Here is a 27,969-nt window from a genome sequence, read left to right on the forward strand (position 1 = left end):
ACCATGGGTTAATTACCACATATACTTTTTGATTTTTTTTTAGGGGGATTGATTTGTTCCTATAGTTCCATAATTTTTTTTGGTTTCATGGTTCCCCAGTTCTACCTAATTATTTTGCTACTTTTTATTTGGTATTTAACTAAATGGGTAATATTTCAATCTTCTAGTTTAGATATCAAACATGATTTATAGATTCTTGATTAGTTCCTACAATTCACTAAGCTTTTTCAATTTATAATTTTGACATTTCACCTAAAAGTTTTACTAGGTTTGTGTTGAGTGTTCTGATTAATTAGTTAATACTCCAATACTATGGGTAAATATTACATATGCTTTTTAGGTTCCTTTTTTTTTTTTTTTGGTTTGTTCCTATATTTCATTAGGCTTTCTCATTTCAGGGTTATGTTATTCCACCTAATAATTTCACAACTTTTATTTTATGTATTACTGCTAACTAGGTCAAATTTCAATACTTTGTGTTAGATACCAAATATGATCCATAAATTTTTTTTATTTTTTTTTTTTTGTTCCTACAATTCGTTAAGTTCATTCAATTTATGGTTTTGATGACTAATAGTTGCAGTAGGTTAATGTTGAGTGTTCCAACTAACAACTTAATATTTCAGTACAATGGGTTAGATATCGCATACGCTTTTTAGGTTCTATTTTTTTTTTTTTCCATTTGATTTGTTCCTATATTTCATTAAAAAAATTTGTTCTATAGTTCTCTTGTTCCACCTAATAGTTTCAATAGTTTGTGTTGAGTATTTCGACAAATTGGTTAATATTCCATTATTATAGGTTATATTCCATATATGATTTATAGATCTTTTTTTCTTTAATTTGTTCCTACAATTCATTAAACTTTCTGAATTTATTGTTATAATGTTTCACCTAATAGTTTCACTCGTTTTCTGTTGAGTGTTCCGACTAACTAAGTAATATTCCAATTCAATGGGTTAAATGCCACAAATGCTTTTTAGTTTTTATTTTTCGTTTTCTGTGTTCCTATATTTTCTTCAACTTTCTCATTTCAATGTTATCATGTTCCACCTAATCATTTCACTACTTCTGTGTTTTCCATCCCAACTAGCTAGTTTATGTTTTGATATTGTGGGTTATATAGCAAATATGATTTATAGATTCTCTTTTTCAGTTGATTTATTCCTATATTTCATTAAAATTTTCACTTAATGGTTCTCATATCTCACCTAATAGTTTCACTACGTTTGTGTTCAGTATTCCAACTAAATAAGTAAATTCCAATATTTTGGGTTAGCTACTGAATACGATTTATAGATTTTGTTTTTGGATTTATTTGTTTCGATAATTCATTAAACTTTCTCAATGTATGGCTATTATGTTTCACCTAGTTTTGTGTTGAGTATTCTTAATATTTAGGTAATATTTCAATACCAAATATGTTTCATTTAATTTTTTTTATTGATTCCAATATTTCATTAAATTTTCTCATTTCATAGTTTTCATGTTCCGCCTAATAGTTTCATTAATTTTGTGTTGCATATTCCAATTTACTTTATAACATTCCAATATTATTGATTAGATACCGAAAATGATTTATAGGATTTTTTTTGTTTGATTTGTTCTTACAATTCTATAAACTTTCTCGCTTACGGCTATGATATCCCAGCTATAGTTTCATTAGTTTTGTATTAAGTATTTTTTTGGGTTTCAATTAGTTTGAATCCAACAATTTGAAATACAAATATGCAACCCAAGAGGGGGGGTGAATTGGGATTCTAAAATATTATTCAATTTATTAAAGAAAAACTTAATGCAATTATAAATCAAATTCAAAGCAATAACAATTAAGATGATCACAATATAAAAAGATAAGGGAAAAGGGATTCAAACACCGAGATTTTTACGTGGTTCGGCCAACCTCGCCTACGTCCACGCCTCTAAGCTTTCTAGGCTTGAGGATTCCACTAAGCAAGCCTCCAAGGCTTCAAATACTTACACTTGACTTCCAAGGTGTCAATGGACCTTTACAACAAGAGATTATCCTCAATCTCTTAACCCAAGTGTATCCCAACACTTACAATCACTCAAAGTAAAAGATTACAAATTGTTTTGCCTCTCACAACATATAAGATTACACAATGATGCTTAATATGTGAATAGATGAAGCAAGAATGTGTTTTAAGCTCTATGAAGATTGTATTCTCGAATATTAGCTCAAATGGTCGTGTTGTGATCAGCCTTCTTTGAATTTGAATGAGCTTATTTATATCTGGAGCTGAAAATCTAACCGTTACAAACTGTCGGACAGAAAACGGTTCGCCGTTAACCCTAAACGGTTAACCGTTTCGGTTGGTCAAAGTTACCGTTGGGCCAGATTTCTAATAAACGGTTTGCCGTTTATGATTAACCTTTAGCCGTTAACTACCAGAGACCTGCAAGATGAGCATTTGTTATCCGTTTACGCTAAACGGTTAAGGACTTGCGTGAAGTAACGTTTCTGAATATTATCGGTTATCCGTTTGAAATAAACGGTTCGCCGTTTGTCTCCAGTAACCTGCAAAACAATTTAGCCTTATCAGTTTTCGTTAATCAGTGCCAGAGGAGGACAACCTTCAATTCTGGACGTTATCGGTTAACCGTTTAAAATAAACGGTTCACCGTTAAGTTCCAGTAGCCTTTCCATTCTTGGTGATTTCCGTTTTTCATAAACGGTTAGAGCTTTAGGTATTATGTCACTCTCTGGTGTTAATCGGTTAACCGTTTAAAATAAACGGTTCACTGTTAAGTTCCAGTAACCTTCCCATCTTTTGTGTTTTCCATTTTTCATAAACAGTTAGAGGTTTAGGAAATATGTTGCTTTCTGCCTTTAATCGGTTAACCGTTTTAAATAAACGGTTCACCGTTTATAACCAGAATTGCAATTTTAAACTAGTTTTTGCAGAGAATCTCTTTCTAATTTGAAAGTCCATCTTTTATGAGGAAAGAATGCAATGATTATTAAGGCTTTCGTTTATTAAGAAATAGCTCCAATATTTTTGTCAAAAAACCATTTAAAATTTGTTATCATCAAAATTAATATTATTAACATATTCATGTTAACACAATTTATCCTATTGTTGGCATGGTGCAGGCTTAAACGTGGGTAATTGACTCCTGTAGCATAAGCTCGAAAATGGAGGCAGGCAATAATAATTTTATTTTGGCTGTGGAAATTTAAATTGATGGCCACATTTTATTTTTTAAAATATATATCAACCTCAAAATTTTAATTAAAATATTATTACAACAATAACTTAAATACAGTTTACCAGCAAAGATAATTTCGTTTAAGTAAAGGAAATATTATTATTCTAATAAAGAGATATAAACTATTTAATCGACAATGATACATTAACTAACCACCAATCGAAATGAAAATCAATGAATGCTAATAAATGGCATGTTTACCTACTCAAGAGATAGAATTGGAATCAAAGTGATGGGTCTCATCCAAACTTGCGAACGATTAATGGAGCTCTTATTCTCGTGGAGAATGTGAGAATGGGAAACGCTTGTTATCTTAAGTGACAATTCTACCCCAACTCAATTTTTTAAATTCTCATTTTGTCTTTCTTTATATTTTGTTAATTATTGCTAACAATAATTTTTTAATAATAAATATTTTGTTAATTATTGCTAACAACAATTTTTTAATAATAAATATTTCAATAATAATATTCACAATTATCATAACAAATAATAATAATGATAATATTAGACTAAAGGTATTGTAGTAATTTATAGTAGTCAATTCCTATTATAAGACAAAATAAACATATTAACAATAATATAATTCATTCCAATTATGTTTCCGTTAGCTCAAGTAAATATTTTTATTTTGTTTGTCATTCCTCATTCATGTTGCATCCCTTTCTGATTCTATTTTATTCTAATTTTAGTCCATTTCGATTACTTATAGTAAAACACCAAATTTTAATAAAAAATAAAATTCACATTAGAGAGAGTGTGGAAGGTAAACTTTTTGTAGGGTGTGCATATGATATTGTAGGAATTTGAAAATTCACAAAAAGCAAATTCTCTTATTTATACAAATAGCTTTATAATTCAAATTTTTACTTTTTATTTATAAGTTTTGTTGTATTTCGGTTACACTTTATTGTATAACAAATTAAAGGTCCGGCTACCTTGCAGCCATGACTTTGTATCCCTATTTTTTTTTTCTTTTTGTGATCAACGTAAATAATTTAGATTGCCATTTTTTTTGTTTAAGCAATTATAATACATGACTCATGCCCTATCCATGAGAGCCATGGCCCCTTAAAATACAAAATAAAGCCTACAATTATTCCCTAACTTTGGCAAGACAAATCCATTGATTTATTTCACAAATACATCAATATTCCATGATTTCTCAATTATTGCCATCAATTCCCAAATATCCAAGAGCATGTTTGCAAAAAGACAAAAAAGAGGGGTAAACTAATAACAAAGGTAATATAGCTATGACCAAGAAATTATTTCACATTAGCAAATTAAAAGAACTAATAAATGCAAAATAGATCACTTTTGAAATGTGTTATTATTGTGTAAATTTTATTATACTTGTAAGTACACAAATCTATTGCAGAATAAATTTATGGTGATAAGTGTCGATCCCACGAGAAAGTAGATTTAATTATGTGTAAGGTTAATTTTTTTAGTGTACATGTGAGTTAGTTTGAAGTGATTTTTTTTATCTTAAGATTTAAAATAAAATAGCAAGAATGAATTATAGATAAAACAATGCAAATGAAGTGTTTGAGTCTCACACTTAACATTTCATCACGAGCTTAATATTTCTTTTTTACTTCCAATTAATTTATGAGGGGTATTTCTACTCCTTATAATCTTCATTATAATAAATATGGTATCAAGCGTTCGGTGTGCCTGAGTATAACAATCTTCCACTAAATGTGGTGTCAAGAGTACGTTGTGCCAAATGATAATAATTTTTTTTTACCAATAATACAATAAGACCGCCTACTAAATAGTTTAAATGCATTGTCTATCAATATTGAGTCAAGACAAACCACAAAATATTAGAAGGAAATTTCTTTCTAATAAATATAGTGTAAAGTGCTCACTGTTTTAGACAATAAGCCGATATATTGTACAAAATCTAGATAAGATATACTGTCTGTCGACAATGACTTAAAACAACCATGTAAATTAGAGAGGAAAAAAAAAACTTACCAAAGCTTGAAACTAAATACTATAATAAGCTCGTTTAATAAGCCAATTTCATAAGCTTATATAAAGTTCAATTTCATAAGCCTATGGGCCTCAAATGCTGTAATAAGCTCATATAAAGTTGTAGACACGAGCTCCTCTAGACCTCGTGAGAAAGCTCATCATTTGACGACGGCGATTGCTACAAATGGAAGCCGTGAGCAGCTGAATAAAATAAACACACAAATAAGAGAAAAAAAATATATAATCAAAATGAATTCAACTTCAAAACAAAAACTTAAACTAGTATAGTATAAGTTGTTGTATACCTGAAATCCGCAGTTAGATTAGTATAAAATTGTTGCTACTCCGTATAATCTTTTTATTCTTGTTTTAATTATAAATAGGATAACAAATTAACGCAGACCTGAACTCTGTCCGCCCCAGGCCCCAGTCCCCAGTCCCGACTCCCGACATTCGCCATTTAGGTCCATTTTGCATCAAATATAAAAACTATGTTATTATTTGATAAAAGATAAACCTTCAGGGAGCTAAATATTATTAACCCTCATTCCAGTTCCTTGCTATTTGACACAAGCCCATCTTTTTGTTTAGCTCTCTCTCGTATTAACAGAAAATAGCACAGAAAGGAACAATCGTCGGGGTTTCTGTATCAAACTGGAGAAGCAGTCACTATGTACAGAGCCACAGTTTCAAGACTTGGATCTCTGAAGGTCAGTATTGGTTCAACCCTTTAAGCAAAAACCCTAACTTTCAGCTTGTTTCTCCATGCAATGCAGGAGCTGGCAACTGGAAAAAACGAAATTTATTGCTTTTGATGACTGGGTTTCACTGAAATGTTAATTTAAATTTATTAAACGATGAAAAAGAAAAAAAATGAAAAAAATCCTTTTCCCTTTTTTGGCATTTTCGTGGGTTCAATCTAGGATATTGAACTGGGTTATATGTGCGCTTTTCAATTTCTCTATTATGCATGTAACTTTTTTATTTTTTGGGGATTATAAATGTCATGCTTGTTTATGATGCTTAAATATCTTATGCATTTTTTTTGGTTTTGTGGGGGTGGGGGGGGGGGGGGGGGGGGGGGGGCGCTTTGAGGTCTTGGTACTGTAGTTTCAAGCTTGCATTTTTCCCTTTTGGCTTCCTGGGTGGGGCATTATTTGTTGGCTACCTTTTAAAATCTTTCAAGTTATAATGGTCTTTTAAGTTAATTTTGCTTCTGACGTGAGGATCTCATTATAACTTTTTCTCCGAATAGGGCCGTCTTGGCAATTTCCAAGCCATGCGGTATGCAACTTCAGGTGCAGCTGCTGTTAGGCCATCCTCGCCAGGATTCTTTAGCTGGTTGACTGGAGAACAGTCTAGTTCTCTTCCTTCTTTGGACACACCGCTTGAGGGTGTTTCTTTTCCACCTTCACTTCCTGATTTTGTTGAACCAGGCAAAGTTAAGGTCATGACTCTTGAAAATGGCATCAGAATAGCATCAGAAACTTCAGTTGTATGTATTATTTGAACTCCTAATTCACATGGGGAAGTTATCCACTATTGTTGTTGTTAATTGTTCTAATGGATTTTTTTGGCTAATTGGTCAGAGTCCAGCTGCCTCCATAGGGCTATATCTGGATTTTGGTTCTGTCTACGAGACACCATCGTCATGTGGAGCTTCAAACTTGCTGGAAAAGATGGCATTCAAGAGCACAAAGAACCGGAGCCACTTGCGCATTGTAAGGGAAGTGGAGGCTATAGGAGGTAGCATATTAGCTTCTGCCTCTCGGGAGCAGATGGGGTACTCCTTTGATGCTCTGAAGACTTATGTTCCTGAAATGGTAGAGTTGCTTGTTGACTGTGTGAGGAATCCCGTGTTTTTGGATTGGGAAGTCAATGAGGAGGTAATCGTAACATATATTTGCGTTCTTCAATAAAGTTAAAATGGTCTGTGATAATTTAGATATTTTCTCTATTCAGTACACTTGCCTGTAAAAAGGCAAAATTCACTTTTGGTGTTCATTGTGGATTATCATTGCGTGATGACCCTTTTATCCTTATTGAGGAAGTCCATGTCAAATGCTCTGATATGTTTGATGCCCCATGTCTTTGCACAGCTGCGTAAGTTGAAATCCGAGCTTGGAGAACTTCATAATAATCCTCAAGGTCTACTCTTGGAGGCAATTCATTCTACTGGTTATGCTGGTGCTTTGGGCAATCCTCTTTTAGCTCCCGAATCAGCGCTGAACAGATTGGATGGCACTATATTGGAGGAAATTGTTGCTGTAAGAGCAAGAAACCTTTTGATTGTAGCTTATATATTACATAAATGAGGCATAAAATGCACATATGCACATACATGTGCATACATATATTTTGATTTCCAAAATTCTTATCTGATTCTTTGTTTTGACTCTTGTCTATGTTTTTGTTTTGTCAAATCGGGTTGATGTGAGAATTTCAGGAGAATTTCACTGCTCCTCGTATGGTGTTGGCAGCATCTGGGGTTGATCTTGATGAGCTTTTACCAATTGCGGAGCCGCTTCTCTCAGACCTTCCAAGACTACCTCCTCCAACAGAACCAAAATCTGTGTACATTGGAGGGGATTATCGTCAACAAGCTGATTCACCGGTTTGAATTACTAGCTGCCTTTATGAAATGAGTTTGCATTGCCTCGGACAAAGAAAGGAAAAAAAAGAAAAAGAAAAAAAAAATAGCTTCTTCTCTTTTCAGCTACAGTTGTTCATAGGTTCATTGACTATGTTATAAATTTCAGGAAACACATATTGCTCTTGCTTTCGAAGTGCCTGGTGGCTGGCTTAAAGATAAAGAAGCTATAATTTTGACTGTTCTTCAGGTGATGCATTATCATATTTTCTTCTTAAAAGAATTTAATGCACTTACAATCATATACATCCCCTCTAATTTTGTGGTGCTATTTTGAACTGTAGGATTGGTCTCCTGCTGGTTTTTCTGCATCTGTTGTTTAATTTTTTAACGTGGCTTTGTTTTTCTGTCTTCATATCATACCCAATTATCTTGTGTTAAAATGACAATTCACTAGTTCTGTGTTAAACCAAAAAAAAAAAACTATTTGATTGTTCTGCAGGTGCTTATGGGAGGAGGTGGCTCCTTTTCAGCAGGAGGCCCCGGAAAAGGGATGCATACACGTCTCTGTAAGTTTTGCTTATTGGTGCATTAGTATCTTTTTCCACCACTTTTCTTTTTATTTGATTTTATTTTGGTCATGGTTATAGGTTTTATTTGCATATGAAACTTAATATACCAATTACTTAAGTTCTGCCGAGTTTGGTGTATATATGATGCTGAATTCTTCTAAAGTTTGAACTGTTCTTTTTCTTACATTTTGAACGCAGATCTCCGTGTCTTAAATGAATATCAGCAGATTCAATCTTTCTCCGCATTCAACAGCATCTTCAACAATACTGGATTATTTGGCATCTATGCTTGCACTGTAATGCATCTATTGTTTCTTTTTCTTTTGTGTTTTGGTTTTAAGCAGATTCCAAACATCTAATGATTTTAGTGGAATTCTTAGTTAAATGTTTGTATGTGAAGAATAGTTGCCAAATATTTAATGATGAAGTAGACCAATAAACCTATATTCACTTTGCAATTTGATTTACAGGCATAAATTGATTAGTGATAGGGATACAAACTTTTTGCGTACAAACTGATGTGTCAATATACTATTGGTTTGATAAAAATAAAAAGTTCAGCGTAATTAATGAAGTGGGCCCATATGAAAATCATCCAACCAATGATTTGATGACACAAAAAATTTCTACAAGAGTTCGTATCTCCATTATTATTGTAAATTAATTATTTTGCAAATAATGTCATCTCTTTACATTTGTAAGAAATGTTTGTTTGTTTCCTGTTCTGGTACACTAACCTCGAGTATGTTCAAAATTTTGGATTCAGGGTTCAGATTTTGTGTCTAAAGCAGTCGATTTAGTTGTACGAGAGTTAATTTTAATTGCAACACCTAAACAAGGTTTGTTTGCAGCTACCTGATTTTCCGTGTTTTCATCAGAGATAAAATTTCTTCTGTAGCAAGTCTTGACATTAGTTTCTTTTCAATTTTGCAAATTTTACTCTTGTTTGTCAGTTACCCAGGTACAGCTTAATCGTGCCAAAGAGGCCACAAAATCTGCAGTTTTGATGAATCTGGAATCTAGAGTATGATCTCCTCTCACCATACATTACTATTATTGTGGTTCTTTCATTTATTAGTATTTGCTTTTCATTTTTGGTTTGCTATCACGAGCATAATTATTTTGTGGCTTTGATATGAAGGTGATTGTTTCAGAAGATATAGGGAGGCAGATTTTGACATATGGAGAGAGGTAGGTCTGGAGTATATTCCTCTAGTGTTGTCTGCATATATTCCTACTAAGCTCAAACAAAATTTTTACTTTCTAGCATTTGTAATATTTGCTTCAATGCATGAATAAGAATTTTGTTTCTCATAGCATGATTTTTTTCATTTACCAGGAAGTCTGTGGATCAATTCTTAAGCGTTCTCGAACACATCACTTTGGATGACATTACCAACATTGCCCAGAAAATTATTTCTTCACCTCTAACAATGGCATCTTATGGTGATGGTACAGTCCTGCATTTTCAAGTTGCTCTCTTTTCCTAATTTTCATTGCATCTGGATTTTTATAAACTTATAATTGTTTTCTTGGCAGTGATTAATGTTCCTGGCTACGAATCTGTTAGCAGCAAGTTTCATGCAAAATGATTACTGCCATTGCGATTCAAACTACGTGGTTGCTCATCCCTTCACAATCACCCTGGCAATTTTCCAGCCCTCTCCATCTTAACAGCAGCTAAATAGAATAAAATACGAGGGAATTTTGGCTCGGATTGACCAGGAAAATGATCCATGCATAGCTTTTTGGATTTGTTTTGTGTTTTTCCTATTCGCTTAGGGGGGGAGTTGGAACATGGTTGCATACTTGCATGTCCATTTCACGATCATGTCATGAAAAATTTTGCCATTCTTGCCTTTCTTATGTTTTATGTTTCTTCAAAGGAAAATGAGCCTAGGAACGAGTCTTTTTTTCGAAGATAGTTCAGTATATTATTACTTGTTTACTAAAAGCCTTGGCACTAACAACTTATCATACGATAACAATTCTGGGATGGTTAGCATTATTCATTCAATTACTGAATATTACAAGTTAATGCCTTAGTGGTATCATTAGTTCATTACTACCCCTTTCATTTCATATGGATTCAAGTTACATTTTAAAATGAAAAAAAAAATCTTAAAATAAAAGATCATTTTCACCAATGTTTTGTATTATTAATACAAAGATTTTATTTCTTTCTCAATTTTCAATACATCAATTTTCAATACATCCTTAAAAATTAATTAAAATTTCTTTCATATTTAGCATAAAAAATATTATGGAAAAAAAAACTCGCAGAATAAAACCTTTTCACATTTAGTATTTATGCGTCTTTAGTGAGTCTTTAATGCCACCAACTTCGACAAAATAATATTTAGCAAAGTTGAGAGCTGCCACAGCAGCCTGCAGCCATGCACCGCCGCCGCCGCTACAACAACATCATGTGCGTCACCGTCAGGCGCCGCCATTACGCGACTAAGTACATAGCCAAGATCACCTCAACATCCCCTACAGGTCGTTCCGTCACAGCCGAGGTGACCCCACCGCAGCCAATCCCATCCGACACGCGCGGCTACCCTATACCGCGCCGCCACGTCATCTGCAAAGCCACCAACCTCCTCCTCCAGTCCCGCCCCTCCGGGTCATCCATCTCCGACTTCTTCTCCTCCCTCTCGCCGCCCCTCACTCCCTCCGAGGCCTCCGAGATCCTCAAATCCCTAAACTGCCCCCGCCTCGCCTACAATTTCTTCCACTTTTGCCCCTCGTTCTCCCCCGCCTTTCACCACGACGCCTTCACTTACAATCGCCTCATACTAGTCCTCTCCAAATCCAACCTTCCGGACAGATTCGACCTCGTCGGCACCCTCCTCGACGATATGGAGAGGTCCATGACACGTGGTACGATCTCCACCGTCAATATTCTCATCGGATTCTTCGGCTGTTCCAATGACCTCAAAAGATGTATTGGGTTGGTTAAGAAATGGGATTTGAAGATGAACTGCTACACGTACAAGTGTTTGCTGCAAGCGCACTTGAGGTCACGTGACGTGCACGAGGCGTTTAGGGTTTATGGCGAGATGAGAGCGAAAGGGTACAAGTTGGATATCTTTGGCTACAATATGTTGCTGGATGCCTTGGCCAAAAATGAAAAGGTTTCTTCTTTTCCTTTTTGGGAATTTCATTTTTCTCAAGTTTTAATTTTTTGAATAATTCCTGCAATTGTTAATCTTTAATGGTTATTATGCTGGGTTTTTGCTATTATTAGTTTTTGACAAATTTTAGAAAATAGGATAATTGGCATGTTTGGGTAATTGGCTTGATGGTGATATTGCAGTGTATAGATATTACTGGAAATGATGTGGTGTATGTACAAAAAAAATTTATATATTTGTCAATACAACTTGTTTGTGATCGATTGATGGTACCATTGTGTTATTATGCTAAACTTATTAGAATAGTCAATTGCGCCAGAGGGTAGTTATCACTAAGAAAAACAGCTTGGCTGGTGATAATATGGAATGACCAAATCAATTGCGTGCTTTCTACAAATTGAACAGACTTGCAAGTAGCATTGTTACATATATTGTAGATGGGTTATACAACTGACGAGAAATTTGAAAAGAAATATATATCAGCAATAAAACTTCCATGGAGCAAATATTTTCATCAAAATTCTTAAAGAAAATAGCCAGGTTTTTACTTTTCCTGATATTTGATAAAGATTGCTGTGCTGTAGTGCTCTAACCAATTGCTTATTCAGCTGGTTGTTAACTTCGCATATCAATCCCATGGATCCTTATTATCTGATCTGCAGTATTTTGACAGGTTGATCAAGCTTACAAGGTTTTTGAAGACATGAAGAGAAAGCACCGTGAACCTGATGAGTACACATATACAATTATGATCAGAATGACAGGAAAGATTGGTAAACCCGATGAATCACTGATACTTTTTAATGAGATGATAACGAGGGACTGCAATCCTAATTTGATTGCTTATAATACTATGATCCAGGCACTTGCCAATGGCCGGATGGTTGACAAGGTCATTCTTCTCTTCTCTAAAATGGTAGAGAGAGATTGTCGGCCTAATGAATTTACTTATAGTGTTATTCTGAATGTTCTGGCTGCAGAAGGGCAGCTTGGCAAACTAGATGAGATTATGGAATTGTCGAAGAAATACATGAATAAATCAATATATGCATACCTTGTAAGGACTCTAAGCAAACTGGGCCACACAAGTGAAGCGCACAGGTTATTTTGCAATATGTGGAGCTTTCATGAAAGAGGAGATAGGGATGCTTGTATGTCCATGTTAGAGACTCTGTGCAGCAAAGGTAAGACAGCAGAGGCTATGGACCTGCTTGATAAGATTCATGAAAAAGGAATAGACCCCAATACAGTCATGTATAACACAGTATTTTCAGCTCTTGGCAAGTTGAAGCAAATATCACATCTGCATGATCTTTACCAAAAAATGAAGCAAGATGGCCCTTCTCCAGATGTATTTACCTACAATATCCTGATTGCAAGCTTTGGTAGGGCAGGAAAGGTTAATGAGGCCATTAAAGTTTTTGAAGAACTAGAGAATAGCAATTGTAAACCTGATATTATCTCATATAATTCATTGATCAATTGTCTTGGGAAGAATGGTAATCTTGATGAAGCTCACATGAGGTTTAAAGAGATGCAGGAGAAAGGGTTCAGTCCTGATGTTGTTACATATAGTACGCTAATTGAATGCTTTGGCAAGACGGACAAAGTTGAGATGGCATGTAGATTGTTTGACAAGATGCTTGCTGAAGGATGCGCCCCCAACATTGTGACATACAATATCTTACTTGACTGTCTTGAAAGAAGTGGGAGAACTGCCGAAGCAGTGGATCTTTATGCAAAACTTAAGCAACAGGGGTTAACACCTGATTCAATCACATATGCAGTGCTTGAACGGTTGCAGAGTGGTTCACATAGGAAAGTCAGAACTCGCAGGCAGAATCCAATTACAGGTTGGGTTCAGGGATTATGTCTTCATCCGGTTGCTGCCGCAGGTACCTGAGCTGCCTTACCCGACAGGTTTTATTTTGCTTAGAAAAATGAAGGCAGTTACATCTAAATTTGAACCCCCAGACCAAATTCTCTTCCCAAGCTGCCTAAAATTGGATACTTTTGCCAAACCCAGCAATAGCTCCATCGCTTAGGATATGTTTGTGTTGGGTTTTGCATGCTGCTTCCTGCTTACTGCTTAGTCCAGCAAGAAGCATTGAAAGGTTCCCATCAAAATTTACGGAACGTTAAAAACCAGTTCTTGGATGCTTTTCTTGTTCATACGACCCCTTTATATTCACGTTCATTGGCCCTGAGTCGTTTGATAAATTGTTGCTGTGATGCACAGTAGGGTTTTGTGCTATTATAATGGTCGTTGTATAAGCTGTCCACAGAGATTGCATATTAGAAGCAATTACACCTCAAAGCTTGTCCGAGTTCACACCTCACAGTGTAGACGTTGTGCTTATGTTTTAAACGGGCATTATATCAACCTTTGTGTTGTGAAATTAACGGGAATATTTTAACTGCGACTGGTAGTGTTGTGTAATTGATCAACTAAGCATGAAGAATCTGGCGTTACTCAATTTTTAGGGGTTGCGCAAAAAGAACTAATGGCCCATGACCCAAACCCAACCCAAACTGAACAAGTTGGATTAGTTTCGAAAAAGTTTGGGCTAGGTTGGCTTATAAAACCTCAACCGACAGAATCCAATCCAAACTGTAAATAACCGTCGTGTCTTCATTTCCTTTTTATTTTTCAAACAATGGCCTGCCACCATCCTGCCGCCCTTTAAAGCAATTAAATAGGCGAGTTTCTAACCCAACTAGATTTTTGTTGGGTTGGATTGCTTCGAATATTAGGTTGGGTGGACTTAGAATTTTTTCAACCCAACCCATATCCACGGTAACTCATAAACATTATTACTATTATTTTTCACTTAAAAGTTAATTCGAACAAATTAACTAGGATCCACCTATGTTGCAACATACCACACTTTTTGTCTTTATTCTAAATTACCGTTGGATGTAAACTAAATGAATCTAATGGTTGAAATTAGAAAGTAGGTGAAGGTCTATGGTCGGTTGTTGAAAGAAATTATAAAAAAAATTATTAAATAAAGAAAGTGTATAAAAATATGTTAAATAAGGGGCCATGTATATACTGATTTTGACTTTGTTTTGGGAGGCCGTCGTTGAAAAATTTTTCACACCCTAGAATTTGAGATCATCAAAATCTTTTCAACCCCCAGAAAATCCGATCATCGAACAATTTTCCACCCCAGAATTTGCGATCAATTTCCCATAGAAAAAGCAATCGTCAAGTTTCATATGTAACTGATAGCATATTGCAGGAGACCTTTTTCTAGTGAGTATCCATCTGTAAAATGAGCCAAAGTTATCATCGACTCGAATACCGACCGTACAAAAGGTTACGGTTTTGTTAGATTTGGTGATGAAAATGAGAGGTCAAGGGCCATGATCGAAATGAATGGTGTGTATTGTTCAAGTAGGCCGATGAGCATAGATGTTGCAACCCCCAAAAAGGCTTCTGGATATCAACAACAGTGTTCTTCACAAGCTCTTGTATTGGCTGGTGGACCTGCGTCAAATGGTACTAGGGTCCAAGGATCTGATGGCGAGTCCAACAATGCGACTATATTTGTTGGGGCACTTGATTCTGATGTCAGTGATAAGGATCTCAGAGAGCCTTTTTCTCATTTTGGTGAGATTCTCTCTGTTAAAATACCTGTTGGTAAAGGATGTGGGTTTGTGCAATTTGCAAACAGAAAGGATGCTGAGGTTGCATTGCAGAAGTTACAAGGGACCGCTATAGGCAAGCAAACAGTCCGTCTTTCTTCGGGTCACAATCCTGGGAACAAACAGTGGAGAGGAGATCACATTAACCTTATCGCCCTAGCCCAAGATGCAACATACGTGAATAATCGAAATTTTTTCCCCAAGAAATTGTGACAAATTTCGTTCGATTTAGTTGTCTCCAGATTGATTCTCAACCACGATCCATCAAAACCTAATTTCTAGTTTTCATACATAAAACATAACTAGTTTAATCGGATGAATTCTGAGCAACCGGCATCAACAGTTCCCGATGTATACCTCATTTATCAACCATCTAATTCAACCTTTCGATTCATTTAATTTATATCCAACGGTAGTTTAGAATGAAGACAAAAGTTGTGGTATGTTGCAACTGTTGCAACATAGGTGAGTCCAATTAACTAAAGCCTTGCAGAGAAATAAAAAAAAGTTCATACTGCTGTAAGAAATTATAAAAAAAAATAATGGCATGAAAAATATGGTTTGATAATATGGTAGATAATAAAAGACTAATACTAAATTATATATATATATAACTTACAATCTTTTATATGAATACTAAATAGTATGGATCCACTCACCTTGCATATAACTTAAGAAATCCATAATAAAATGATATTATGTTCAGAACTCTGTACGTAACATAACAAATGAGGAGCATCCACGCATTGCAGGAGAGAGAAAGCTGTAGGAACTCAGCTGATACAAGGCCAGTTTGCACTGAGCTGTTACATATGGAGTCTGCAACGCAGCCTTGTCCTTATGTTCAGCTTTTTATGGCCTCTATCAATTATTTACTGTTTCAGCAGGATATGGCCGAGTAAAGGACAAAGGCGGGGCCCAAAGAGCAAGCGCCAAGGGGAGATGGGTCAGGGTCCCAACGTTGAAAACGTGTAGAAAATGGCCGTAAAAGTTGTGAAAAAATATGTGGTTAGAAACCAATTAATATTTTACTCTCGAGAGTCCAGACGGTGAATATTCGATGAAATTTGTCAGGGTAATGCTTGATGATTAGCTGATTGCTTGAAATTTCATTCATCTTCTTATGATAAGGTCAAATTCCAGCTGTCGGTATATGAAGGGTCCCTTTAACTTCAATACATAATTAGATTCAATAGAGTTTGGACCTTTCTACAGTTTTGGTCGTTTTCAAAATCAGCTGGATCTTGTAAAAAAAAAATAAAAATTCTACATTTCAATTACATGATCCGTAATGACATTATTGCTTGCCTCATGCATGCATGTTCATTGACTTATTAATTAATTATTTTCATGAACAGTTCAATCTTTTAAATGTTGGTAAAAGGCACAGAACCAGTCTTGAATTTATCTCTATTTATGCTTGCATTTAATTAGATTATCATTTTGAAAGATTTTCTTTAATTTCCGCTGACGATTGAAAATTGAAGTTAAATGTTGGCTGGTGGCAGGAACAACTTCTGAAAAGGGTCGCAGTAATCTAGTGAAAAATGCATGGTTATTACTGTGGGTGCTGGAGTTTCATTTAAATCAATGAAAGGCTACGATTATGTTGAAATTTATTTACAATAAAATACGAATTTTAATCGCACACATGAAATAGTAAATAATAAAAAAATTTATTATAATTTATAATTTATTATTTTATATGTATAATTAAAATTTGTGTTCCACCGTTACCGAACCCTCGATGAAATAACGTTCCTTCAATCATCGAAAAGTACCCATTCATGTATTTTCTTTTTCATGCGCGGTACATTTAAGCATGTGAAGGGGAACGCACAATCGACTCCTTTAATGAAATTATTGTACTCCTTTAATGAAATTATATAAGTTGTAAGGGAATCAATATAAAAATATTAGTATTTAGATTTTTTAAGTTAAAAAATAAATAATATTAAATTTAGTGATTCAGACAAAAAAAATATATATATCATTCATATTCAACATTTAGTGTTATTCAGAATGTAAACTAATTCAGGTCTATTTAGATTTCAGACAAAAAAAAAATGCCACATTAGTAATCTCTTAATATTTTTTAAATTTCTCAATCACATTTGTGTGAGCTTTAGTGTGATCTAATTGGGCACTAATTAATCTCTGATGGCACGATTCGAATCATTCAAATGCTTTCACTCATAGTCCTTTTATGAATCTACACTTAATACGTTTCAATATTTTACACACATAGAACATATTTTTAGTTAATTATTTATTTATTTTTTGAGAAAGAATTAATAAACATAATCAAATCCAAATTGCAATTGTTGAAAGAAAATTTACTAGTACATAGTTAATTCAAAAGGAATTTTATACCTTTTAAGGGATTTAGTAAAGTAGAATATTTTAATTCATGTAGAGTAATGCTACACATCCTAACTTGAGTTCCAATTGCTATTCATCATTCATCGATTAAATAATAAATTTTATAACTTATAAAACTACTTACCCTCTAATAAATGGTTGTCACATGATTTGAGACTAGACTAGCATTAGTCATTTATATACCAGACATTAGTTTATTGCACGAATTAGACAATAAAGACAAGCATCAACTCATAAGTTCTTCCAATATGAACTAATTACAAACGAAGAATTACTTGCATAGTTGGAATGAATAATTTATATCATAACTAATGCGGTACTCGACATATCACTTAATAGAATAGTAAAATTAGCGCGTTAATGATGGATAATAAAGAAAAGCACCAACTAATAAGTTCTTCCAATATGAACTAATTAAAACGAAGTATTATTTGCATAGATAGGATGAATAATTTATATCAAATATATATGTGGTACTTGGCATATCACTCATTAATAGAATAGTAAAATTAGCGCGTTAATGATGGATAATAAAATCAATAAATAAGTATATGAAAACTAATGATAAGTAAAATATCACTGAAAAACAAATTATATATTTCAACTATACAAATTATACTGATTACAGACTATGCACAATCAATATATACCGAACTTAGTTAAGAAGTGATACTTTGGTCCCTCTTAAAACTTGTTTTTACCACTTTATTCCATATAATAGATTTTTATTACTCATTAACCCCCCCCCCCCCCATTTCATTATTGTTCAAATAGCGACAAAAGAAAACATAAAGCGTTGACGTGTAAAAGTTACCCTATAAGTGATAATAGATTAATTAAATCTTAATTTGCGAATGTCTCGAATAGAATTAGTAAAAGTAAGCTCTACGAGGGACTAATTATGGTATCAATCTCACTACGAACAACAAGGAGAAAGTGACAAATAAAACGCCAAACTTTTCTTTCTTTAATTTGTAGGATGGTACTACATAATTTTGGAATTTCTCACGGTTCACATCAAGCTAGCGATCACATGTGATCAGTATAACAATGTGTGAATATGATTCTTTTAACATGCATTATGATTTTCCTTTTAAAAAAAAATAAAAATAAAAACTTGCCCTTTAATTTGATAGAACTATGAGGTCATTTTACAAGACTGGATCTTTATAAATTAAATTTCATCAACAAGTTTTTATCGTGAGGAAAAACAATATTACAGTTGTAATGAGCATGGGAGGGGTGTCACTGCCATTATTATTCTTTTTTCTGGCTACCATATCAGCAACATCCCATGGATTTAGCATGGACATCCGCCATCTTTTTCTGGCTACCATACCAGCAACATCCCATGGATTTAGCATGGACATCCCCCATCAGATTCATCTTCTCCGACCGAAAGCCGGTTCCCGGAACAACGATGTGCCCGGCTTGTCCTGCCTGAGTTGGCGACTCGGAGTGGAAACTAATAACGTTATAGGATGGGCGACTGTTCCCGAAAAATGTGCAGACTACGTGGGGCATTACATGTTAGGCCAGCAGTACCGCCTGGACTCTGAAGTGGTTGCTAATGAGGCCATTCTCCATGCTCAGAGCCTCACGCTTGCTGGCGACGGCAAGGACATTTGGGTTTTCGACATAGATGAAACCTCGCTATGTAATTTGCCATATTATGCTAAGAATGGATTCGGGTACGTCCGTGACCGTAAATTAACTTAAATTTCACTTTGTCGCCTATATAATTTGGACTTGAGATATATGCCATGATATGTATATTTTTTAATTTTTTGTTTCAGGGTGAAGCCGTACAACCCTACTATGTTTAATGAATGGGTTAACACCGGAAAAGCACCACCGCTGCCAGAGAGCCTTAAGCTTTACAAAAAATTATTATTGCTTGGAATTAAGATTGTATTCCTCACGGGAAGACCAGAAGATCAGAGAAATGTTACAGAAGCTAATTTAAAGCATGCTGGATTCAACACTTGGGAGAAGCTCATCCTCAAGTAATTAATGATGCGTGTTTTCATCACGTTTATTTTAATGTTTATATGTCAACTAATTAATAACAAGTAAAGATTTAATAAATTGGCTGCAGGGGATCATCTCATTCAGGAGAAACAGCAGTGGTGTACAAATCAAGTGAAAGAAAGAAGCTTGAGATGAAAGGGTACAGAATTATTGGAAACATAGGTGATCAATGGAGCGATCTCCTGGGCACCAACGCCGGCAATCGGACGTTCAAGCTGCCTGACCCAATGTATTACATTGGCTAATTAATAAATAATGTTTACTTGGGATTTTGAATAAATAATCGAAGGGCCTTCATTTGTGCACCAAATTTGCTTAACTTTCAAGCTGTCTGATCCATTGTACTGCATTAGCTAATTAATATAATTAGGATTTTCAATAAATGCAAGTGCATAACTAGTATTTTTCGACAACTAAATTTGAGGAAGTCTATCAAGATTAATGAACTCAAAGGAAGAAGTGAATTGCATATTTGAAAACTATTGAATCCTTTTTTTGTTATTTTCCCCTTTTCATTATGAATGAATTTAAAAATTTTCATGTTACTTATGGAATAACAAATTTCTTATGCTACATGTGGTGTCTTTTCTTCTATCTCATATCATGTTTTGTGATATTGGATACGCAAATTTCTTTTCTTATATTTATTTTTTTTCTCAACAATCTAATCAATTGATTCAATATACATTTAGAGGAATGACTAATTCAAATTGGATAAGAAAAGTGGATAAATAGTTCAAACTGAATTAGAAAAAAGGACGCACGGGCTCTCTCATCTTTGGTCACCAATTTACTTTCTTTTATTGTTCTATATTAATTGTTGTGAAATAGCAACCTCACATTGCAATTTCACAACAATTAGTTGTCATGGAAATCAATCTACTTTATTTCATTGTCTTTTAGCATTAGGAAATCTTCATTAGATGAGCGAAAATTTTTCTTTAAGATAGTGTCTCTTAACGCGACTTGATGAAGTTATGGTTCTTTAAAAAGTTGTGATTATAGGACTAGTCATTGTTATTGTTGATTGTCATTATCACTATTCATGGTACTGTTCATAGTCGCTGCACTCACTGGCCTTGATCACTGTTTATGCTGGTTGTTGTCTTTGTCCTTGCCAGTTTGATTTAGAAGGCTGCTGTTTTGAATCATATTCCAATAACTATTGTTAATATTAAGCTCATTTACTTCTTGGAAATTAAGCTCAATCAAGATACATTCATGACTAGCTAGTATGTTAAACTCCAATTTGCCTTCTATTTGTTTTACAATATTTGCGACCAAATGAAAAAGAACTGCGACCACATAATAGAGTATCGATTCACAAAATATTCTCTTAAAAAGAAAAGTCAAAAAGCATGTTACAATATGTGCTCTTTAATTAATCGTATCACTTTATGTTAATTATTAGATGCTTTAAGAGCTTCCGGAATATTACCTAAAAACAACTGTAGAAATAGTGAGCTGTGTTGCCTTAAAACATAGTCATATACTTATTTGATGTAATCCATCAAATATGGACAGTTGTTAGATGTTCTTTGTTTGGTTTATTGGAATAATTCTTAAACAGGAAATTCCAAAATTGGTTTGCTTTTGTGTCATCTAGGGCCAAATTTTGGGTCAATAATGAATTGGAGCGTTTTCCATTTTCTTTTATTCAAGTTTAAATAGGTTGAATTTATACGGGCACGTGAAAGATCAGAAGAAAAGCAAAGAATATATGTGCAGTAATTTCTGGAATTCACTTCTCATTTAATAAAAAAAAAAAAAGAGGAGGCTGATTTTGGTAGCATGCCTATAATTCATCCTATGAATTTTTAGGAGAATATATCCGATGATCATTAATCTTATCTATCTTAAATATGCACAAACTGATGGACAATTAACAAATTAAACACTCAAAAAATACACTATTTTATTTCTTCAGCAACACTGCTCACCAATTACAACTCTTATTTTTCACTCTTTATAATTTAGAGATTTTGTTACTTCACTTAATGCATAATCAAATGACACAAGGGGTATTTATAGTACATGAAAAGATATATAAACCATTCAAATAAGAAATTACAAAAAATTAATAATCATTCATCTTTACCTACCACACCTAACACGAATAATTCAAACCTCACCAACCATACCTATTTATGGAACCTTCCATGAGTTGGGCTTGAATTTATTCATCTTAGATCAAATTTATGATCCTAACATAAACTGCATGCTGCTTCCCGTTTAGTCCAGCAAGAGGCATTGAGAGGTTCCCGTCAAAATTTACAGGATGTCAAATACCAGTTCTTGGATGCTTTTCTTGTTCACACAACGCCTTACACATTCACATTCATTAACTCCGAGTCGTTGGATAAACCGTTGATGCGATATACAGCAGAGTTTTGTTCTATTATGATGGTGGTGGTATTATTTATCTACAGAGATTGCATATTAGAAGCAATCACACCTCAAAATTTGTCCGAGTTCACACTTCATAATGCAAACGATGTGCTTATGTTTAAAACGGTCCATATATCAAGCTTTGTATTGTGAAATTAGAAGGAATTTTTGAACTGATTGACTGCTAGTATTGCATAATTGATCTACGAAGCTTGGTGAAGCTGGCGTTGCTCTAATTTAGGGGTGCCCACAAAAACTAACAGCCCATGACCCAAACCTGACCCATTTTTGAACAGGTTGGATTTAGTTTTGAATAAGTTTGGGCTAGGTTGGCTTAGAAAATCTCAATTGATAGATTCCAATCCCAACTCTCAAAAACCGTCATGTCTTCTTATTTCCGTCTTATGTTAAAACATTATTCTACTGCCCGTCCTGCCACCCTTTAAACCGAGCAAGTTTCTAAGTTCGTCCATAGTAAATGTTTACTTTTTTTTGCCCCTTTCAATAACGCAGCCCAACCCAACAAGATTTTTGTTGGGTTGGATTACTCAATGTTTTGGGTTGGGTGGCTTATAATTTGTTAAACCCAACCCGCACCTATCGCAACTCATAAACATTTATTATTATTTCACTCGATAGTTAATTCTATAACAAGTTAACTGAAGCTTTACAGAAAAATAGAAAAAAATTCATATTACTGAAAGAAAATATTAAAAAAATGGCCGATTAAAAAAATGGCATGAAAAATATGGTTTGATCTGATAGATAATAAAACTACTTTTTGTTCAGCATTTTATCATTTCCGTCAGTTTGGCTGGATATGGCCGAGTAAAGCAAAAAGACGGGGCTCAATGTGAATGGGCCCAGGGGAGATGAGAGATGGGTCACGGTCCCACATTGAAAACGGGTAGAATTGGCACAAATAAGTTGTGAAAACTGTGGTTAGAAATCAATTCGTGATTTTAGAATTTGGTGGAATATTTTATCTTAACTAATGTACGATACAACTCAACAATAATTCTTCTTTAGAAATCTCCCCGTCTCTTTACTTTTGCATGATACACCTAAGTTGTTCTATCACTAATATATTCCGTCTTTGATACTATTTGTTGGGGAGGCTTGGCATAGAATTTCTAAGTATTCAACTCAAAAAACTAACTTATTAGATAAAATAACTTAGGAGTTTTTTATCTTACATGATGGTGTAAGAAACATGACTCTTTCACAGCCGTTTGATGAAAATCCAACAGTTATGGGAATATAAGGTAATAAACTTATATTATTTCCACAACCGTTGGATTTTCATCAAACGACTGTGGAAGAATTATGTTTTTTACATCATCATGTAAGATAATTAGAGTCAGTAATTTATTCACTTATAAAACTAACTCCCCTTTATTAGTAAACGTATGACACAACTCAACAAGTAAAATTATAGCAGCTGGTATATGAAAGATCCGTTCAAGCTTTAATACGTAATTAAATTCCATAGAGTTTGGACCTTTCTATAGATTTAGGTGGCGTTTGTTTTTTAACTTAATGACTTAAAGTGACTTAACTTAATTAATTAAGTTAATTAGAGGTATTTGTTTTTATAATTTAATGAAACTTTTTAGATAATTTTGACTTAATAAAATAAGCTAATTTTTTTGGCTTTTTACTTAATGGAGAAATCTGAATTAAGTCAATTACTTGCTAATGTCAAAAATATCTTTGTTTTATAATTTATTTTTCATGTCTATCCCAAAACTCACCCATAGATATTTACCCCATATAAAAATATCCATATTTTTTCTTTCTTATATTATATACGATAAAATTTGAAATTTATGGTATTTTATATATTAAAATTCTAAAATAATTATGTATTCGCTTGAATATAGTTTTACTTATAAATATTAAAATATTGTGGTATTTAATATATTATTTATTTGACATTCAAATTTAATAAGGATACAAATGTAAAAGTACATATTTTCAGCTTTTTAAGTTGAAAAAAACAAACAACTTAATACTTATTTTTCGAGATTCAGACGAAAAAATAAATATATTATTCAGATTCAGATATTCAGACCTATTCAGAATTCAGACTAATTCAGGTCTATTCAGATTTCAGACAAAAAAAAAAAAAAACGCCACCTTAGTCGTTTTCAAAATCAGCTGGATCTTGTTAAAATCTATGCTTCAATCACATGGTTAGCAATTACATTATTACCTCATGCACGCATGTTTATTGAATTATTAATTATTTTCATGAACAGTTCTGTCTTATACATGCTGTTCAATGATAGCTGCAACACAAGACACAAAATCGGTCTTGAATTCATCTCTATTTATGCTTGCGTTTAATTAGATTATCTATATGTAAGAAGATTTTCTTTAATTTCCATTGACCATTGAATTGAAATTAAATATTAGTTGGTGGTCGGTGAAACTTCTGTAAATGGTCACAGCACAGCAGTGGACATACAAACTTCTGACCCATGCATGCATTTTCTTTTTCGTGCGTGGGACATTTGAGCATGCGAAGAAGCATGTACATTCGACTCCTTTAATGAAATTTATTGTACCATGCTAAAGTTGGTAAAAATGAAATGGCCTGTGTTTTAATTTCCCTGATCCCTGCGGCAGCTTCTTTTTTACCTTATACTCGACATATATTATAATACGACAGTTAAGAAATCGACTTCCGCTAATATTTGAAAAAATATCTACTCCTACGCGAAGAAGAAGGATGGATGGATAACTGGCTACCATACATTATAGGCAGATTCTACAAATTCTCCGAAAAGAAGGTCAAAGCCCACACATATACAATTCTGCAGCTTGATGTTAATATATCTCTCGTGTCATATTGTTTAGATGCTCTTATCAGAATGCATTAAAGCCTGCCTGAAAACAACGATCGAAATAGTGACACGGGTGCTGGCTCAAAGAAGTAATATCTAATCAAGCTGGCTTTTATTTGCTTTTATTTGCAAATGCCTAGTTGCTAAATGTTTTTAAAACAGTTACAAGAAAATGACATCCTGACGAAATCAACTTTTGGAAAACCAATGTGATCCATCAAATGTGGATTGTTGTTTAGATGCTCTTTAATTGCTTCCTTGGAACCCGATAAATAAACAAATAATTAAATTAAAATCCCTGTTTTAATTTCTTGAGTGTCCATGTCTTAAGGGGTGGGCAAAATTGGGTTCGGATCACCCAATTGGGTTTTGGGTTGTTCGGATTGGACAAAAATCAATCCAAATAAAATCTGAATTGTTGACCTGACCCTATTTGATCCGAATTATATTCAGATCGAATTGGGTTAACAATTCAGGTTAAATTCAGGAAGGATCGGGTTTGGATTTGAAACAAGTCGGATTGAGTTCGGGTAATTTCAGGTCAGTTCGGGTCTAATCGGGTCGATTGAAATCGGGTTAAATCGGGTCGGGTCAAATCCGGTTAATGCAAGTTTGAGCTCTTTTTTTTTCCTATTTTTGCAATTTTTAGGGTGGTTTTAAGACATTTTTCTTAATTGTAGTCATTTTTACTAATTTTCAACCAAAAAAAAAAGAAAAAGAAAAGAAAATGCTATGAAATCAAATGAATAAAGTTAAAATGGTATAATAAGATTATTTGCCTATTGCCTTGGAGGGTAGGACTAAGATTATTATTTACTCAACTAACAAAGTCCAAACTTAATAAAAGTTAAAATTAATACAAACTTACAAAGGCCCCGTTTGGGATTGAGGTTGAAGCTCAATAAGCTGCTTATTTTATAATATTTTATAAAAATAATATTTGGTAAATTTTGTAAAAAAAAACTTATTTTTCATAATTTTCTCTATTTCGTTAGCAACTTTTAAAAGCAGGTAGAGGGTTGCTTTCATAAGTATCTTATTCAATAAGTTATTACGTCTTTTTAAGATACCTATTATAACCTTAATATTTTGATAAAAAGACAATTATATCGTACTTATCCATAAATCATAATATGTAAATCATTAGATATTATATTACTGTCACAATTTTATTGCAAAAAAATTTATTGTGAATGTAATACATATTACTTTTTATTTTATTTAGATTACGTAAAAGTATAAATTTTTATTATATTTTATGTAATAAATTATGAAGTTCTTCAGATTTTTCTTAATTGAGTTTTTTTAATTAATTTTACATATTTAAGAAAAAAAATATGTCTAAACAATTTATTAAACATAAAATAAAAAACAATTAAAACGTATCTCCACTGTGGTCATTATATAATACAACAGCACTTTCGTAATAAGATTTACCAAACGCATGTACTCTACTTTTTAAACTCACAGCAATTGCAACATCACAGTTTACTAAATACCAAGCTACTTTTTTAATCACCAACTTATTTCATCTGCACAGCACAAGCAACTTATTTTATCAGCCTCCGCAATCCCAAACTGGCTCAAAGTCCAAAGTTAATAGGCTATTAGTCTCCATTCAAAGCACAATTTCCAAATACTAGTTTTTGAAAGTTTGAAATACAAACTCACAAAGTCCCAAAATTTAAACATAATTAAATTGTTCGGAAACACAAATCACAAAGTTCAAAGATAAAAACTAAATAAGCTTCATTGGTTCATCGCTCCACGCAAGCACTTTGACAAGTTCTAAATTCAAATTCTTGTACTCCAAGTTCAAGCGCCAATTGCCTAGAGACTGATTGAAGAAATGTAGAATAACTATTTTCTTTAAGCCACGTTGCAAATGAATAAACTTAATTCATATAAAAAAAATTGAGCAAATGAATATACTCAATTCATCACGTCTATTTTAATATTTATTTATTTAGACGTGAACTAATTAAAAAACAAGTAGCACCTAATAAATCGGTTGCAGGGGATCATCTTATTAAGGAGAAACAGCAGTAGTGCACAAATCAAGTGAAAGAAAAAAGCTTACGATGAAAGGATACATAATTATTGGAAACATAGGTGATCAATGGAGCGATCTCTTGGGCACCAACACCGGCAATCGGACATTCAAGCTGCTTGAACCAATGTACTACATTAGCTAATTTGATGCAAGGGCCTTCATTTATGCACCAAATTTGCATAACTTTTAAGATGCCTGATCCATTGTACCACACAAGCTAATTAGTATAATTAGAGTTTTGAATAAATGCAAGTGCATACCTAGTATTTTCGACATTTAAATTTGCGGAAGTGTATCAAATATCAAGATTAATGAACTCAAAAGAAGAAGTGAATTGCATATTTGAAGGCTAATATTGAACTTCAAAAAAATTGTTGGCAGCTGACTTTAACCAACAAATATATGGATGGATTAATTAACAATTTTATCTCATCGATCCCGAGTACTATTGAAACATTTTTTTGTTATTTTTTCTTATTCGTCATGAATTAACTTAAAATTTTCCATATCACTTATTGAATAATAAATTTCTTAGGTTACGTGTAGCCTCTTTTCTTCTAACTCATACCATGTTTTCTGATTTTGGATGCACATGCATCTTTTCTTTTTCTTTTTTTCTTCCCAACAATCTCATCAATATATTCAAAATACATTAAGAGGAATTACTAATTCAAATTAGATAAGAAAAGTGGATAAATAGTTCAAATTGAATTAGGAAAATGGATAAGTTCTCTCATCTTTCTTAACCAATTTACTTTCTTTTGCTGTTCTATATTAATTTTTGTGAGCAACCTCAGATTGGAATTTCACAATAATATCATTATGTTATGGAAGTCATGTTGGCGAAAAATTAGTTTTTTAAATATTTTGTAAAAACTTTTAGGATCGCTCTCATACAATATATAAGAATTTGTAATTTAGAAATCGTACCTTGAAAATTCGATTTGGCTTTTTCCGCTGCGGTGATTTAGGCTCCCAGATCACGATCCGTCACCACCACTTATGTTAGATCACAATCCGCCACCAAATAATCTTCTAGGCCATGACTCAAGTTTGATATGCACTTGACATGTGGGCGCCTTTATCACCACTAAAGCAA

The 27,969-nt window shown here is 33.5% G+C and overlaps 3 protein-coding genes across 5 annotated transcripts; all 3 read left to right on the forward strand.

The window, feature by feature from the left end:
• The first annotated feature begins 5,795 nt into the window (after nt 1-5,795).
• Nucleotides 5,796-10,232, forward strand: LOC18035865 (mitochondrial-processing peptidase subunit alpha). Its single transcript, XM_006426786.2, has 13 exons — nt 5,796-5,927; nt 6,473-6,712; nt 6,807-7,103; nt 7,317-7,484; nt 7,664-7,831; nt 7,977-8,057; nt 8,310-8,376; nt 8,578-8,675; nt 9,146-9,218; nt 9,333-9,403; nt 9,521-9,570; nt 9,719-9,831; nt 9,919-10,232. The coding sequence occupies exons 1-13, from the start codon at nt 5,889-5,891 to the stop codon at nt 9,969-9,971; spliced, it is 1,518 nt and encodes a 505-aa protein (XP_006426849.1). The 5' UTR covers nt 5,796-5,888; the 3' UTR covers nt 9,972-10,232.
• Nucleotides 10,233-10,640: 408 nt separating this feature from the next.
• LOC18035867 (pentatricopeptide repeat-containing protein At1g51965, mitochondrial) lies at nt 10,641-13,958 on the forward strand. Of its 2 annotated transcripts, XM_024180824.1 has the most exons (3): nt 10,641-11,516; nt 12,190-12,289; nt 12,497-13,958. In XM_024180824.1, the coding sequence occupies exons 1-3, from the start codon at nt 10,776-10,778 to the stop codon at nt 13,417-13,419; spliced, it is 1,764 nt and encodes a 587-aa protein (XP_024036592.1). In that variant the 5' UTR covers nt 10,641-10,775; the 3' UTR covers nt 13,420-13,958. The 2 variants fall into 2 exon arrangements, with proteins under 2 accessions (XP_024036592.1, XP_006426850.1); XM_006426787.2 differs by having other exon boundaries at nt 12,190-13,958.
• Nucleotides 13,959-18,656: 4,698 nt separating this feature from the next.
• LOC18035879 (acid phosphatase 1) lies at nt 18,657-19,899 on the forward strand. 2 transcript variants are annotated; one of them, XM_024181387.1, is made up of 4 exons: nt 18,657-18,860; nt 18,918-19,240; nt 19,346-19,555; nt 19,648-19,899. In XM_024181387.1, the coding sequence occupies exons 1-4, from the start codon at nt 18,777-18,779 to the stop codon at nt 19,823-19,825; spliced, it is 795 nt and encodes a 264-aa protein (XP_024037155.1). In that variant the 5' UTR covers nt 18,657-18,776; the 3' UTR covers nt 19,826-19,899. The 2 variants fall into 2 exon arrangements, with proteins under 2 accessions (XP_024037155.1, XP_006426852.1); XM_006426789.2 differs by having other exon boundaries at nt 18,659-19,240.
• The last annotated feature ends 8,070 nt before the right edge of the window (nt 19,900-27,969 follow it).

The sequence above is a fragment of the Citrus clementina genome, unplaced genomic scaffold, assembly GCF_000493195.1.
Source record: "Citrus clementina cultivar Clemenules unplaced genomic scaffold, Citrus_clementina_v1.0 scaffold_7, whole genome shotgun sequence".
In the NCBI taxonomy this organism is placed as follows: domain Eukaryota; kingdom Viridiplantae; phylum Streptophyta; class Magnoliopsida; order Sapindales; family Rutaceae; genus Citrus; species Citrus x clementina.